This window comes from Aythya fuligula, chromosome Z (genome assembly GCF_009819795.1).
Source record: "Aythya fuligula isolate bAytFul2 chromosome Z, bAytFul2.pri, whole genome shotgun sequence".
NCBI lineage: Eukaryota > Metazoa > Chordata > Aves > Anseriformes > Anatidae > Aythya > Aythya fuligula.
Genome location: NC_045593.1, coordinates 19,069,756 through 19,086,622, shown reverse-complemented (window position 1 = coordinate 19,086,622; position 16,867 = coordinate 19,069,756). Strand labels below are relative to the sequence as shown.

The 16,867-nt window shown below is 45.3% G+C and overlaps 1 protein-coding gene across 2 annotated transcripts in view; it reads left to right on the top strand.

The window, feature by feature from the left end:
* Positions 1-861: 861 nt before the first annotated feature.
* PLPP1 (phospholipid phosphatase 1) overlaps positions 862-16,867 on the top strand; it is a 59,211-nt gene continuing 43,205 nt past the window's right edge. Inside the window, exons 1-2 of one of the 2 annotated variants that reach the window (XM_032205322.1) lie at positions 862-1,000; positions 15,006-15,160. In XM_032205322.1, coding sequence (XP_032061213.1) covers positions 943-1,000; positions 15,006-15,160 — 213 coding nt within the window. In that variant the 5' untranslated portion in view covers positions 862-942. The remainder of the gene's footprint in view (positions 1,001-15,005; positions 15,161-16,867) is intronic. The other variant, XM_032205323.1, reaches the window with a different exon arrangement.

Genomic DNA, 16,867 nt, shown 5'->3' with positions numbered 1-16,867 from the left:
GTGTTTGGTCTGGAGAAGGGGAGGCTCAGGGGAGACCTCATTGCTCTCTACAGCTCCCTGAAAGGAAGGTGTGGGGAGCTGGGGGTCGGCCTCTTCTCACAGATAACTAGTGATAGGGCTAGAGGGAATGGCCTCAGGATGTGCCAGGGGGTACTTAGGTTGGAAATGAGATGTTTCTTCTCAGAAAGAGCAGTCAGGCACTGGGACGGGTTGCCCAGGGAGGTGGTGGAGTCACCGTCCCTGGGGGTGTTCAAGGAAAGGTTGATATGATGCTTGGGGACATGGTTTAGTGGGTGACACTGGTGGTAGGAGGATGGTTGGAACAGATGATCTCGGAGGGCTTTTCCAACCTGAATGATGCTTTGATCCTAAAATAACAACGTGTGTATTCAAGCTTTTATTTTTCCATGCCGCCCACAGCATCTCCTGTCAGAAAACACCTTTCAACGGGAAGCCCGGCTCGGGGCTGGAGACCCAGCTCCCCACTCCCAGGCAGCGGCGGCCTCCCCGTTCCCCTTCCCCTTCCCTTTCTTTTCCCCTTCCCTTCCCTTCTCCCTCCCGGGATCCCAGCCCCATCCCCGTCCCCGTCCCGTGGCGGCGCTGCCCATGCCGGCTGAGGCAGGCGGCGCCATGCGGGGTGTGGCGTCCCGGCGGCGGGCGGGGACCGCGCTTCTCCTTCCCTCCCTCCTTCCCTCCCTCTTTCCCTCCCCGTCTGTCTGTGTCTGTCTGTCCGTCCCCCTGCCCGCCTCCCTCCCTCCCTCCCTCCCTTAAAGCCGGCGCGGCCGTGTCAGTAGCGCAGTGCGGGAGGCGGCTGCCGGCGGGGGGGGGGCGGGCGCCATTTGCTCGGGCGCGGCTGAGGCGCTCCCGCCCCTCGGGCCCGGGCTGTCACCGCCTGAGGAGGAGCCGGTGCCGGTGCCGGGGCTGCCGCGGGGCGCCGCCAGCATGTTTGACAGGACGCGGCTGCCCTTCGTGGCGCTGGACGTGGTCTGCGTGGTGCTGGGTAGGTCTGCGGCCGTGGGGGACCCGGGCTTGGCCGCGGGGGAGCGGGGGAGAGGAGCCCCCCCTGCCCCTCGCCTCCCCGCATGCACAGCCCCCGGCGCGGGGCTCCCCCTGCCTGCCTCTCGCCTCTGCCTGCGGCTGCTTCGCCTCCTCGCTCTTCCTCCTCCTCCTCACTCCTCCTCCTCACTTCACTGCCACCCTGGGCCCTGCCCCTGGGCTGCAGCTGCTCCCCGGGGCCCCTCACAGCCCGTCCCGGCCCCGCGGGGTGGCTGCGGGCTGTGCCCCACACGCGGCGGTGCTCCCCTCAGGCAGCTCCGGGACCGCGGCTCTCGCTTCTTGTCATCTTTATATTCTCCATCAGTCCCCCCTAAAAAAAGTACAGCCCGTAGTGTGAGCTGTCACAGGGTGCAGGGGACACGGGGTAGGTGCTGATCAGATGAGGGCTGGGGAAGCCAAAGCTCCTCGAGGCGCTGGGAGCCAGGGAAGCACCTTCACTATCTGCTTGGGGACCCAGGGGGTGTTACGTGGTCTTGTTTTTTTGGCAGCTTTCTTCTTGCTCAAGCAAGTGCAGAGCTTCAGTGACAAACCCGGGCATGCTCTTGTCACGGGCCAGAGCTGTGTGAACAGCACACACCGAACGTGACATCTGTCTTGGTCGGAGGCATCCCTACTGCCAGCATCAACATCCGAGCAGTGCTCTAGCTTGCTTAGGTAGGCTGCTGATAGCTTCTGGGTGCTTAAACAGCGAGGCTGTGTACCTGCAACTAAACGGCATTCAGTAACAAAAGCCGTGGTTGACAGACTTTTTCTCCTTGCCTTGCTTGCTTCGTACTGGCAGGGGAGGAATTGCAGCCAGTGCATTGTATAAAGCATCCTAACACCTGCAACACATCGAGTTACAAACTCTATACTTGAGACAAAATACAGAAATATAGGAATGGGATAGATATTAGAAACAGGAGAAAATTCTCATCTCTTCATCTTCTCCCTGGCTCCCACAGGATTGAGACAGGACCTTAGAAGAACACAGAATTTAAGCCTGTGCTTCTGGAGGGGGAATCTGTTCTGTTTTTCTTCTATCAAGAAAACTAATTCCTGTTGATTTGGATTTTTTTTTTTCTTAACTCTGCCTCCCCCCTGCACGTGCACTTTGATATCTGTTCAAGTGACCTAGGTAACTGCTCAGATAAAGTGTCTTGCAGCTAACCTGATATCTAATATCTCTGCTGGAGAGACCATGAAACTTCTCTGATAAAACTTCTTTAACAGTGTCATACTGAAAGTTTAAGGCTCTGTAGACCAGCTTTGGTTAGGGACCAAAGTCTCAGTCCTGGCGTGATCGCCCTTTCTGCCACAAAAAGGGCTACCACATATGATGCTTGTGATCCCTGAGGTAACTCTTGATGCAGAGCAGTTTGGCTTCCTTTTTTTCTTCTCTTCTCTTCTCTCTCCTGATCCTGCCACCTCTGTAGTATGTGAAGGTGGCAAAAAAAAGCCCCAAACAATAAATTTTATTGTCTCAGCAGAGTTGGACAGAAAAAAAAAACTAAGGCTACTTAGTATCACCTGGTGATGCTTCAAGTTTTGGCGACCTGACTTGTAATTTCCCTGCTATGAAAGTGGATGACTGACTGCATGTCTGTGTGACTTTTGCTTGTTCCTCGAACTGTTCTTTGTGCAGGTTCAACTCTGCCAACCTCTCTGAGTTTTCTGAAAGGGGAGAAGGAGAGAAAGAGCTTTCTTGTGAGATTGTGTGTGATTTTAAATGTGTTTATTGAAAGGTCTGGCAAATGCTGAAGATGGTACAGAGGAAAGAGACAGAATCGCTAAGTTAAGATCACAAAAGAGTAGGTTGGAGCGGTGTCTCCTGGTTAATGTAGTGTCAAGCTGTTAGACTCAGGTTTCAGGCAGTTAAACTGATCTAGAGTTACTCTTACCTGGCCTTTAAAGAAACTCCCTCCCTGTCCACCTTTCTAACTGGTGAGGGAGAGATAATTCTGGGAAAGCAGTCTTCAGTGCCCTAAGAAAAGAAACATGCTCTTTCTCTTATCAGAATGATAATTCCTTCCTAGTAAGCACCAGAACACTAGATAACATTAGGAAAAACAAACACACACAAGCTGCAGACTTCTGCAGCCTCTGTCAGTAGGAGCAGAGCAGCGAGGCTGTGCCTGCGTGCTGCAGTGCTGGTGGGTGGGTGCTGCATGGCTGCGCCCAGGTCTGCAGCACCACGGACAAAAGCTCCCATCTGCGTGGCCCAGTGGGCATCAGCCAACATCTTCTCCCTTTGGTGGAAAGCGTGAATGCCCTGGGCTGCAGGGTTCCTTTCCTCTGCATCCTTATGTTATTACTGGTCCCTCCTTACTTTACTGATGGAGAGACAGCTCTTACAGCATGGCTTAGATGTCTGGGACTGTCGCTGCATTTAAACAAAAGTAAAATGGTTTTATATCGATACCAAGACCTGGATTATTTCTTATTGTTGGTATTGTTTTAATGTTTCATGCAGGAAAACAACAGCTTGTGAGAATAACTTGATAGGCTTTGTCTGATGTCCTCGTTAGGCACTATACATGTGCACCCTGCTGTTCCTGCAGGTCTATTGTTTGGCTGCAGATCAGGCTCCTTCAGAAAGGCAAGTAAAAGAACAAAGCCGGGAAACACCTGGTTACATCCTAGAATGAATGCAAGAGCTAAATACACCTACCTCTAGTCCAAATTCTCATTAAGACTAGGTCAGGGTGTATTTAGGGGAAATTTTTTTTTTTTTTTTTAAACTTTTCTAAATTAAGTACTGCAGAGGTGACTAGAGAAGGAAAACGTTTTCTGTGAAGCAAGGCCCTAGGCAACTTAGTTCTGGTCTATGCTTGTTGCAGTTCGTGTCTAATTTGAATGCAAGGTTGAGGTAAAACAAGAACTTAGGATCTTCTCTGCCTTGTTAGTGATGGTACAGATATTGTTTGTAAGGAGTGTGCTTGTCAGTGTGATTGCTTGGCATAATGTTAGAATATCTGCATCCTAAAATTATTATTTTTTGTGTAAAAAAAACCTTAGCCTTCTGCAATAAGTTGGAAAATAGTATGGGGTTACTTATGTAGCTATGTTTTACAGCAGTTTTAAATTCGTTTGGTGTATATATAGGGATTTCTTTTCTTCTCACAAAGGTAGTTTCATGACATTCCCTTCAGTAAGGGAAGGGGAAGCTGTAGTCTTCCAAAGAGAACAACGTGAGAACTAAAACCAAGTACCAATTGCTTACATAAGATTGGGTGTTTTAACAAGATAGCTGAGACTACAGGAATGTGTTGTGGTACAGGGCAGTGTGCTAAATAGCAGACACCTGTACAAGCAAATCCACATGTCCTACACAGTTTGTGTAGTGGGGGAGTGCGATGGCCAGGCCGCTTCGTGCACCCCATACAACATTTCTGTTTTAGGTGCTGTTATTCCCATCTGGCAGAGTTTGGTCTGTCGGTGAAGGCAGAAGCCTGTACGATGGTGAGGGATCGCCACGCAGTGAGGGAAGGCCTGCTCTATATGGGTTAGCACTTCCTGATTGCCCTCATTCAAGCAAGACCTCCTCCCCTCTTACTTCTGACTCACGGGTACTTGTGTCACCATCCTTATTTTCCACATCATGTGGATGCTCTTACTCTCTTCTCTCTCGTGCCTGAGTCCGTGGTTAAGCTGTAGCAGGTTCATGTCAAAGCCACTTGCCTACAGATGACACTGTCCACCAGGGACCGCAAGGTAGTACTCACTAGGTTGGCTCTAGGTTCCCCAAAAACTTCTGTCACCTCAAACCCAGAAGGTCTTCCCTCTGACACTGCTTTCTTGAAGACGTGGGAGTGAATATTCCAGTTGTGACACTGTTCCCTTGTCCCTTCCCTGGAGCCCCAGGTTAGAGCCTGACAAGCTAATGAATGCCTCAAAGCCAGCAGTCAGGTTCTTGCTTTGCCTGGTGTTGCTCTTAAGCATATCTTGTCCTCTGGCTAACCCCTGCTCACAAAAAGTTCTTGCACTTGCCTTTTACAGCTCTGTGTAAATCCTGGTCCACCTTCCAGTATCTTCCCATGAACCAGATCGTGAACTCAGCACTACACTCCTTGTTCTTGGCAGAGCAGGGGAAGATGCTTTTCAGCAGTGAGCCTCCTTACCAAATGCTTCAGTCCTGTTTTTTAAATCATAAATAGACATAATAAGGGCTCTTGCAGCGTGCTGGTGCCTTCTGTTTAAGAGATGGGGAGGGAAGATGCATTTTCTGTAGAATATGAAATTTCTACAGCTAAATGACATCCCTCATAGCTGAAGAGGTCCTGCCTCATCTTGTAGCTGCTCTGGTGCTAGCCAGAAAAGTGTGGCTGTGATTTTTGTCAGGGATTCACTGGTATGGGCTTCACTGCTGCTGTGTCTGCTCTTTGGAGGGCTTTCTCCTTATCCCATATCCCCCCAGAGGAAGCTTCTCTTTCCTAGGGCCTAATTACTTAGAACAGGTCTCGTACAACAGCTGTGAGATGTTACCTTGCCATCCCTGGTATAGAAGAGAGGGCATAGCTTTTTGCTACATGATCCCTTTCCTAGGGAAGGAGGAAGCAGTATCTGTACTGAGCAAGAGCTTTGCCCTAAGCGTAGAAGGGATTATATACCAAATTTCAGCACTTCAGTCACCATCTGCCTTTCTGTTCAAATAAGATGGAATTTCTTCCTCAAGTTAGTACATTATTATCCCTTTGTAATCTGGTTCTTTTGTTGCTGATTACTGCTGTAGTAAGGCCACAGCTGAGTCTTGGATGACTGAGTCACTAACGCTTAACTGTATGTGCAGCATTCCCTGCAATCTTGGTACTTAGGATGATGAAGAGTATGTGTTCCTAACTGCATCTGCCATATTTTCAGGTGTCCAAAGGGTAATGGGTTCATCTTACCACAGGCTGAAAGGGCAATTTCAGCAGCTAGAGGGTGAGAGAATACCTTCAGTCAGGAACTGCTCCCATAGAACAGCCACAAGCGACTTCTCACGTCAGCTTCTCCCATGTGTGTTTGTAACACTTCCTTGAGTCAGTAAAATCGAAGTCTTCAGTTTTGTTTCATTAGGTGAGTCTTCACTGCAGTGCTGGTGTCCAGATAAAATATTCCTGCCCAATGTGGTGGCTGGCCCTGAGGTTAATGAGATTCTTGAGGAATGGAAGTACAATTGTTAATTCTGCTTGCACACTTGCTTCCGATCTCTTCGTTAATCCTAGGACTCCACTGATCAGCCCTGGAAAACGAAATCTGACCATCAATACATAGGTGCTAAGACCACAGATAAAATAGTGGCAATTCTTGACAGAACTGGCAAGCTACCCCTGCTCTATTACATGAGCACAGAAGACTTTCTACACCAACATTATTCATCATACCTACATATCGAGCAGTGTTTACAAATTCTTGAGAACTGCACATTCCCCCGAATCAGTATGAAACAATGGCTGTGATAGCTGTAAAGTATATTGGGCATAATTTCTCTTCTAAATTCTATTTAGATCTAGCTTAATACAGAGGTTATGTTCTCAGAGTTGCTACACCCTACAAACTTCAGTGTGCAGTGAAAAAACAATGCCCCAATACCAGAAATGCTCCTTGTAAGCACAGTGGCATGCAGCTGTGTGTGAGATGTCCTGGTAGGCAACAAGGTGTACAACTTAATGGGTGTTCTGAGTGCCTCTGTAGCACTGCCATTGTAGGACTCGACTTTCTTAAAGCATGTTTGAATACTGCTGTGCTCTTAGGCCTCAGTGGGAAAAGGGCAGATGCCCTTTGAACTAATAATTCCCTATTTTTGGGGGGCTTGACTGTTACTTCAGGTCAGGGTGTGTAACTGTAAGTGAAGCCATCTGAAAAATCTTGTGGGAGTGAGTGGAGAAATAATTGTCTTGCCATTTCAGTCTTTATAACTTTGTGAAAGAACACTGGCCTTATAATTGACACCAACTTCGGTTCATTTATTTAATTATTTTTTAAAAATTGCTTACCTGTGTTGCCAGAGTTAATGGCTTGGTTTCCTTCACTGCACTGTGCTCCGTGTCTGTAAGTGCAGTTTTAAGTGGAACGTTTGTAGGAAAGCTCTCTTAGGCTGTGTGTACTTGGTGTGCACGTATGGGCTTCTAAATTCTTTACACAACATGGTCAAAGCCTTTTACAAGGCACGCAGTACAGGCGGTGATAAATATTTAACTTCTAAACAGGGAGGGTTTCAGTGGGAGAACCTGCTCTCTCTTGCTCGGGCTGCAGCCAGCTTGCTTCGAGCATTGCAATGCGAGGAGCTACCCACACTTACTTCCCTTTCCATCCTTTCTCCCCTCTGCCCCTAATTGCTTAGTGGTTAGTACATTGGTCTTAAATCTCTGTTGGGTGTCAGGAGTAAGAGCAAGTGGCCTCTGCCCTGCTGGGTGAGCTGCTGCTGAATTCCCGGGGGTTGTCTGTGGGCTTGTTTGGCTTGGACCTCCTCCACCTGCTGACCAGGCGCTGAGCAGAGGGCACACGGCCTTAGCTTCTGACCTGCAGTGGGCTCTCTTGTACCACGTGGTTTTCGTGGTGCAAGGAATAGGACGGGTGAGATGAGACAGTAATACATCCTCGCACTTACCTTGTGTTTGTACTTCCCAAGATGCTCACAGGAGAGACAGCTGTGGGGTTCTGGGCTCCAGCAGGTGCTTCTAAAAGCTCCTTCAAGCTGACTGTGTCATCTTGTTATAACGCCATTGAAATGTAGAAGTGAGGGAGCACACCTCACTTGTCCATCCAATTCTTTTTTAAACAAGTGTTGTGGCTTATTCTAACAGGTCAGTCATACAGGTATTTGAACTAGTGTTCCCATGTAGTAATTCTGCTGTTGGATGCAGAAAAACTACAGAACTGGGTGTAGATTTCTGCTAATAAATGAGTGGACTAGAAATTATTCAGTGCTTAGGCTGTCCCAGCTCAGAGGAAAGCTTCCCTTGCCTTCTATCTCTATCAGCCTTGCCTTTCCTTACCCAAAAGCATCAGGTATGGGTAGGGAATCATTTGGTGAAAATTGTTAGCTGACCCAGGCTGCTCACCTGGCTTTTCTGCAAGTGAACAGAAAGACTCAAAATGCAGCTAATCTATAGCTGCGGGTTTATTTGTGAGATTCAGATGTAGTCTGGTCTGTGAAACGTGTCTCCCTTGTTTGCTGAAGCCTAGTACAGCAGCTTCAGGCACTGTCAGAGCAATCAGTGTGCTGGTATTAAAAACATTCTGCATTCCTCAGGGTAGCGAACTAAGAAACTCTGCTGGGAAGGTTCGTGACAGCTTTGACTGGGAGTTGAGTTGCAGGGTACTCCCTCATCTCAGCTGCTGAAAATAACATTGACCTTCCATTTGTCCATCCCTCAAAAGTGTCAAAAGTCAAAACACTTCTTAAAGTTGTTGTCTTCCTTTTCTGGGGGGAGTTTTTGCTACACCCGTAGCCTCCTACCTAAGAGCCATTGACTATTTCTTTCTCTTCACTGCACATGGAAGAAAATCTTCAGCAAAGAACTTTTTTTTTTTTTACAGATTCTCCAAAATTCACTACAGCAGCATGACATTGACCTGTCTGTTTCTTTACATCTCTCACACACCTCCTTTGCCCCAGATTGCTTTCCTGCTCATTTTAGAATGCACAAATGTGTTTGTCCTGGCTGAAAATAACGACAAAAACCCATGTAAGAGCAGGAAAAATCTCAGTTCTCCCTCACCCTGAGTAGAAGTTACCAGCTGGGTTACTAGGTGAGGTTCAGCTCAGAATGACACCATCTGTGTGGACGCAGAGTTATTTCACAATATCATCTCTTAAATAAGTATGTATGGTATGAAAACTCATTTTTTTTAATGAGCGGCCAATTACCGGTCTGTTATGAGGCTTGCTTTCGGTATATTTCATACAGATTTTTCCAGTACAGCTTTAGTTCCTGTTTGACACCTTCCTTCTCCCAGTTTATCTGTAAACTGGGGATTTCTTTTCAAAGGCTAAAGTTTACTTTGTGTCAGAACATCATCTGCAGAACCTAACGATCCTTTTCTCCAGAATAAACGTGGAGAAATACAAACATCAGTCTCACTTTAGTGCAGTCCAGTTTCTCTTAACTAGCACTTCTGAGCTCAGATTAGCGTGATGGAAGACTTTGGTTAATGATCAAGCTAGAATATTCTCATTTTCCATAGTTACTTGAAGGGTAACTGCCTTTTCCCCCAGCTGCTAGAACAACTCGTTAGCTTAAATGAGAAGAACTTTCTGATGGAAGGCTGGGTGGGGGTCTCGTGTGCCACGGGGAACTGGAATCAACAGCTCAGGGAAGCTTTCAACGTGGTGCTAAGCCTCAAATGAAGGTTGTCACCTCCAAAGATAAGGAGGTCATTGGGTTAATTAAAAGATGTTTACAAAAAGTAGTTAATTACTTCGAACTGCTTAAAACTGGGGAGGAGAATGTCTTATAGCTAGGGATGCTATTTCATGAGGCATTTAAATTGATCTGAGGCTATGGCCAGTCTTTTTTTCCTCCACACCCTTGGCTACTTGTTCCTGTTCTACGCTTTCTACTACCTTTAAGTCATGTACTCAGACAGATGAGCAAGATCTCCAGAAAAAATCTATGTTCTCTGAATTTTCTAAATTTTCTTTTTCTTTTTCTTTTTTTTTTTTTTTAAGGCAGGTTAATGTCAGAAGCTATTACAACCATTACGAGGACAGGGTAAGACAGTAAATGGCCAGAGGTAGGAGGAGGGGAGGTCAGTCTAGGCTGGCTTGAGTTGCTCTTAAAAACATGGCCAGAAACTTTAGGAGTTTTGATAGCACCACAGCTGATTCCCAACTAGATAGTATGGTGTATATAATGGTGTAGGATAACATAAGGCATAGTCTGTAATGAGCTAAAGTAAAAAATAGCTTTAATATGCATGACTGCTCTAAACTGTGTCCACAGCCTTTATTAGGAAAAGGTTCTTGGAGTATAAGCAGAATGCAAAGACTGTTTTTGTGACTCTGAAGCCACCTGCTGTCACACAGTATTCTTTGCTGGTCTTACATGTTATGGCAACTGTCAGCTGTAAGAGAGGCCTATAAATGCTAGCATATTTTTCATCTCTTTGTCTAAAGATACCTGAGTCAGCAAGGTGCCCTTGCTGCTAAGAAAGCTAATGGCTGTCTTGGCTGCGTCAGGCAAGGCACTGCCAGCAGGTCCAGGCTCTTCCCAAGTGCTCAGTGATGGGCAGGACGGGAGGCAGTGGGCACAACCCTGCACACAGGAGGCTCCATTCCAGCACCAGGAGCCCTCCTGTGCTGTGCAGGTGAGGGAGCCTTGGCACAGGCTGCCCAGACAGGCTGTGGGGTCTCCTCCTTGGGGATATCCAAAAACTCCAGGACATGTCCTTGAGAAGCCTGCTCTGGGTGTCCCTGCTTGGGCAGGGGTTGGGCCAGATGGACCCAGGGGTCCCTGTCAGCCTCAGCCCTTCGGGGGCTCTGTGATATCCTGTGTAGCTTGCTGGCAAAGCCAAAGTGTGCCGTGCTTATAAGCTTAGGTACTTCACTCTAAAATCACAAGTGTGGCAGATACCACGCATCTGAATAACAATGCAGCAGTACATACCATGAAAATATAGCTTATCATTCTTCTTTTATGTAGGATAAATGGTGGAACTTCATTTAAACAGATAAAAACAGAAGGAATTGCTGCTTAATAAAACACATACAAGAACACTTCTCTACATTAAACAATATATTTTTTTTTTCCAGATAAGGACTCCACCTTCCCCGTTCCATGTTTTCTTCCTGACATTCATTTTCTGTGGGTGGAAAACTAATCTAACAGTAACTTCCTTTCTGGTCTCCCACCCTGTACTTCCCTTTCTTCCTTCCTTATAGGATTTTGTGTCACACCATGTTGTCCAGCCAGATATGGATAAATAAGAGTTCACTGATGGCTATTGATACTGCTGTGAATTATCTAGGTTCACAATGGAAACAGGCTGTAACTGGCTGGAGTTGAACTTCCTTGTGGTCTCAGAGCAGCCTGATATAACGTCTGTTGCTAGCTCAACTTTGTGTTGCCCTGTTCTTAATAGCTCCAGCCAAAAACTTAGAGCTGTTTCTTCCCCCAGCCCCTGCTTGCTCATTCCAGTCCTGAGTTTTGCCTCTTTCAAACTCCATCCTGTGCCCTTTTCTGCTCTGGTCCACGTGTCTGAGGTCTTTTGCCATTAGTTAAAGGCTTCAGATCTCTACAGGCCTTTTTCCTATTCAACTTTGCTGCTACTTCTGAAGCTTTTGAGGGTCAGCCACAGCACGTGTGTTGGAACCAGGTGAGCAATTCAGAGCTGCCCCCTGTTTCTTGCTGCTAGCTCGCAGAGCAACCTCTGGGGTCTGTCAGTGACAAGCAGTTGACCAGATCAATTAAGCAAAGTAGCAGAGAAGAGAAACTCCACTTTTGAGCCTGAAGAGCTTTGGGAAGCAATCCTTTTCCTCTGAAGGCTGTGTTTTGGGGGAGGTGGATAATAACCGAGCCATGAGGATCCCGTAAGAAAGGTGTGGGTTGCCTAGCTCAGAAGAGCACCCTCAGAGGTTGCTGCTTCTGGCTAGGTAAAGAGGAAGAGGAACCTTGTAAAGAGGGCAGGGCACGAGGGCTGGTGTACGATACTGCCTCGTAGCCTTCTAATCTTTCCTTAGATCTTGGTGATCCTTACCAACTGGAGGAGACAGCTAATGGACCCTCACGGATGTGCAGTCCTCAAAGTTCAGCTTCAGTCAGCCTGCATAAAGGTCGTGGGGCAGCTTGGCACCTGCCATGGTGATACTGGTCTGCCACGTACACTACTGTTGGCTTCTGGTGTGGAAACTGCAGGGCTCTTTGTCTGTGTGTACCCGGTGGGATCCTCCCACGCTTCAGAATGAGCAATGGGAAAAATGGTGCTGTTCCTTTCCCATGGGCAGTCAGTGTAGGAAGCCCACCCAGATTCGGGTTCCTCATGTTCTCTTGCTCTGGACTGCACAAACAAATTTTGCAGTCACCTTTGTGAAGCTGTGCCCCTTGTTCACTGCCCTTCCTCCCCACCCTGCCACTTCCCAGTGTTTCCTGGCTGAAAATAAGAAATTATTTCTTAATGTCAACTCTAGATGACATAGTTTATTTAGTACTTAAAAACACTTCTAACAATGTAACTTAATCACTTTGCTTTAACCACTACGCAAACCTAGAAATGTCAGAAGGAATGGCTGAACGTAGGAGCATCAGAAAAATTCAGATGACTCTTGTTAAGCAAAAGTAGTTCTGACAAATGAGTTCTTACAAACAGATTTAACATAAAGTTATTTCTTCAGATGAAGAGAGCTGAATTTTGAGTTCCTTTCCTTGTAGTTTAATGAAAACTGAACTTCTCTTAGCTCAATAAAAATTAATAACACTGTCAGGAATTCGCCTTAATTGGAAAAAAACTAAACAATAAAAAGCCTTCAAGCTTCTGTCTTAACTAGGTTACAGAGTGAGTAATTCTCTCCTACTGCAATTACACAACAACAACAAAAAAACTATTCAGAAGAAAGTTTGTTTTGCTGGAAGGCTTAAAACACTGCTTGTCAAACTGTTCAGGTCCCTTCTTTCTCATGTACGCTCATGTAATGTCTCTCTTCCAATTCCTAAAGATTTTTTTTGTTAAAAACAAGCAAACCACCATGACCCAGATCCGTAAAACTGTGAGCGCTGGTGGCACAAAACCTGGAATCGGTGAGCTAAGGATCCTGCCGTGTTCGTAAGTGAGCTCTGCTGGAGGGGCTTCTAGCTTCTGACGAGAGCACTTGGAGAACATATTTCGGCAGCTGACAAAGGTGATAAGTTCACTAAGACAGGCTAAACCCAAACACCCAGAAACAAAACCAAAGGCAAAAAAAAAAAAAAAAGTAAAAAGCTGACAACAGTGGCTTAAAAAAGTTTGATCTAGAAATGTAACGGACAGAAATCGTGTGGTAAAGGAGTAACTACTTCTGGGTGTTAAGTTATAGCAGCTTTTCTCACAAAATGCATCCTTGTGTCTATAGTAGTCAGCTTATGAAGACCACAAGCTGCTGCTTAAATAGACCATGAGGTTGTGACACTTCCACACACGACCTCTTTGGTGGTATTTTGGTGCGGCCTATTTGAGAAGATAGGACTGCATGAACTAGGACAGCGAGCCAGCAAAGCCGTGGCTTGACTCTGGGTACGGCGCGCCAGAGACGAGGACAGGAAACGTGGGCTCTGACTTACATCAGTGGAATCTTGCCACGGCCTCGGAGAGCTGAAAATTGGCTCCAGACTGCCATGCAGCAACCTCCTTTGATCCACTCTGAGCGAACTCTTGAGTTCTTCAGTGTGACTTCCTTTGTGCTCAACGGGCTGAGTCTGCTTGCACTGCTTCTTGCTCAGCTGTCAGAGCAGAGGAGGGAGAGGGCTCTAGATGCGATTGATTAGGAGGTATCATACTTCACCAAAAGGCTGGTGCTTCAGCTTCAAGAAGTGCTTCCATCTTATGAGATGTTAAAGCATCTGCTGAAGTGATCTGCTGCACCAGGGCCTCTGCCTTTCAAGTGAAGTGTGACAGTCCTCAGGATTTCAGGTGCTTTGTGGAACAGATTTCTCCACTCTTGATACCTTTCCTTCTAATGAAGCATATAGGAGTAAATTTATTTAAAAGGCCTTTAAGAGGCGATTTCCCTGATACTGTTGCCATAATGAGTGCCACCAAAATCAAAGCAGACTCTACTGAAGTGAACGTCTTGAGATGTTTTTGTTCTGAGGCTTGTTTATATCACAAGTAGTCTTTGCTGCTTCTGTAGTTGCACTCCTAGTTTACATGGAGGTTGCAATATACAGACTTGTATTTTCCCCACCATTCACTTAACATGGGAAGCTTAGTTTACCTCTTTCATCTTCTTTTAAGCAAAAAGTCTAGCTTTTTTTTGGTTTGGGCTTTTAACAGTTCTTCATTATACACTGGTGATCCACTACTTTTTCAGGGGACCAAGGGAAAGGGGGAAACTTGGAAGTAAGATGGCAAACTTGAGCTTCCTAAGCTGACTGCTCCTGCGAAGTCTATTCTCCAGCTAATTCTTACTTTGACAGAAATCAAGTCCAGACAAATGTATCTTTCAGACATCTTGATGGCTTCTTTAGGGTATGACTGCTGGCATGCTGGGAGTGAACTTAGGAGAGGACATAAGTTAATGCGTTATATGTGCAGAGTAAGTTCAGAGAGCTGTCATTCGGACCCGAGTCTCTGTTTTCATGTTAAAATTCATTGTTATGTGCATGCAGAAGTCTTCTGAAGTGAACCAAATTCATGTAAATGCACCTTGTAAAATTAAAAACCTCATTGCTGTTAGACGCAGTCCATTCAAAGTGCCCATGTTTCCTGCTGGTGTCTCTGAAGTTCTCTTGCTCTCCTTACCTGCATGGAAAAACACTTGCATGAAATCTTTAACTCCCCTACTCAAAAGAAAAATACCTTTTTTTTCCCCCTTGTTTTCTGTAAGCACTGACCAGATTAGTGTGTAGAACAAGGCTGGTAATTCAGATATGAGCCAATGTCATGGGGTGGAGAGGGCACAGAAGGGCACAGACTGCCCTCGCTAACTAGCTGGTCATGTGAGTGGCAAATGCTGTCCTTAAGCATAATCTTGGTTCAGTGTGTGTGGCAACTCTGTCTGATGAAAGGACTTGGAGTTCTGAATGCTTAACTTCTCTATCTGGTGGGGTAATATCAAGGTCTTTCTGAAGCAGATGTATAAAATTTCTGTAAAAATGGTTTTCTAAGTGTGTATGCTGCATGATAATTTGCTCTGACCTGGGAAACTTGAGTTTTGCATGTTTGGTAGTTTCCTAGTTTCCTCCATGCATGTTTAAGAATGTTTTTTTTTTTTTTTTTTTTTTTTTTTTTTTTTTTTGATTTAACCATATGTATTTCTTTTCTTGTGTTTTTTGTTTTCCTTCCCCCAACAGCTGGCTTACCCCTTGGTGTTCTAAACTTGGCCAAAATAAAACCGTATCAGAGAGGCTTTTTCTGTAATGATGACAGCATCAAGTATCCGTTCCATGACAGTACCATCACATCCACTGTCCTCTACACAGTGGGGTTCACCCTGCCCATTTTCTCTGTAAGTAGCTAATATATAGGGAGCTTTGGTGATGGGAGTAAAATGTATGCCTTCTAGGATTACAGCACTGTGACTGAGCTGAAGCCAGGAGGAGAGGTTATAAAGGCAAAGTCCCGAATGTATGTATAGTCGTATACATGTGAAAGGTGCAGTTGGCTACTTTCTGTTTGCACAGAAAATCTGGAGCTAATTTCTAACTAGCAGTGTCTGTATAATCTCATTTGCTTCGGGAACAGAAAAATTGGAGATGAGGATTTGCTGCATCTTAGTGAGCCTCAATTGTTATCTTTGGGGAGAAAAACACGACAGGTTCCATATTGCTAAGAAATGAATACATCTGTCTTCTGTTCAGAATGGGTTACTCTGATAAATATTTATGGTGATAAGACTTCCACTTTAGCAGAGCATGCAAACCTGCAATTAGCAAGTGTTGGTTCTGTACGCTTTCTACAGAAATAAGTCTAATTTGAACTCGGTGGTGGTTTTTTGTTGTTTAAAAAGTGTAACAATTCCTTAAACCTTCAAAAGTGGGATACAGAGGCTGAAAATCCAGATGCTTACAGAAAAGAGGCTCTGTTTTCAAGACCACATGATTTTAATAAAGAAGAATTCAACTCTGCGGTAGTTCTGTTAACAATACTTTAAGCCTGATTGTATCCAAATTTTAGTAAGGTTTGAGCTGGTTTAGAGAGCCAAAATCTAACTATTCAGAAGTCTCTGGCCTGGAGTTTCATCTTGTCTCTGCACATATTAAACTGGTTAGAAGGTAGAAGTAGCCATTTAAAACAAGTCACCAGATATCTGTAGAACCTATACATGTGCTTTTTTTACTCAAATTTTGCTTTCAATGTTTGTTTGTTAAAGGTTTGTTCCTCTTCAATAAAAGTAAGGTCAACACAACAATTGTTACCATTAGTATTTAGTTCAGTTTTTGAGGAAAATAGTTGTCTGAAGCTTTTCAGTTGAGTCCTCTAATGTACGTGTAGGATTTGCACAGCAAACTTATAGTGCCTTGGTGCAGGGAATTAGAATATATAACTGTATCCATCATTTCTGGCCTATGGTTTGTGTTTGTTTTTTTTTTTTGGGGGGGGAGGGAAGGGGGAGAATGACTGTCAAAATCTAAAGCATTTTTAGGTTTGCAACAACAATACCTGTTATCCAGATTGATTCTGTTTCAGTTTGAACATGTACAAACCATAACGTAACACAGGTTTCCTGTGATCTAGTGAGAGAAAGGCAGTCTTTGTAGCAGAGGTATATTACTGCTGTGTGTAGGTAATGCAGTAACCTAACTGGTTTTATTAGTTCTGGTTTTAGATTCCCCCACCTTGTTCTCTTAAGTGTTGGTCTACTAATGCAAGAAGTCTTAACTGATGCCTATTAGTTGGCTTGGATTAAGTTTGTGATGCTTCCAAGTTCTGTAGCTGATGAGCTCCTTGTAAAACACCTCTTTCTGAGAATGATGGAAGTTACTGTAGGATAAAACCAAAATTAAACTACTCTGCACTGAGTAAAAAGAATCTGCCTCTGAAATGGCTGGGACCCTGTCAGAACAATGGATATTTAAATTGTAATTGTACTTCACTGCTGAAACTTGGAAGGGGAGGAGAATCGGGTTGTGGAAACAGTTCTGGAAATGTCTGTAGGCAGTTCTTCAGCCCCTTGCAAAGGGTGAAAAACAGCCTTTGTGCTTACTGAGAACTT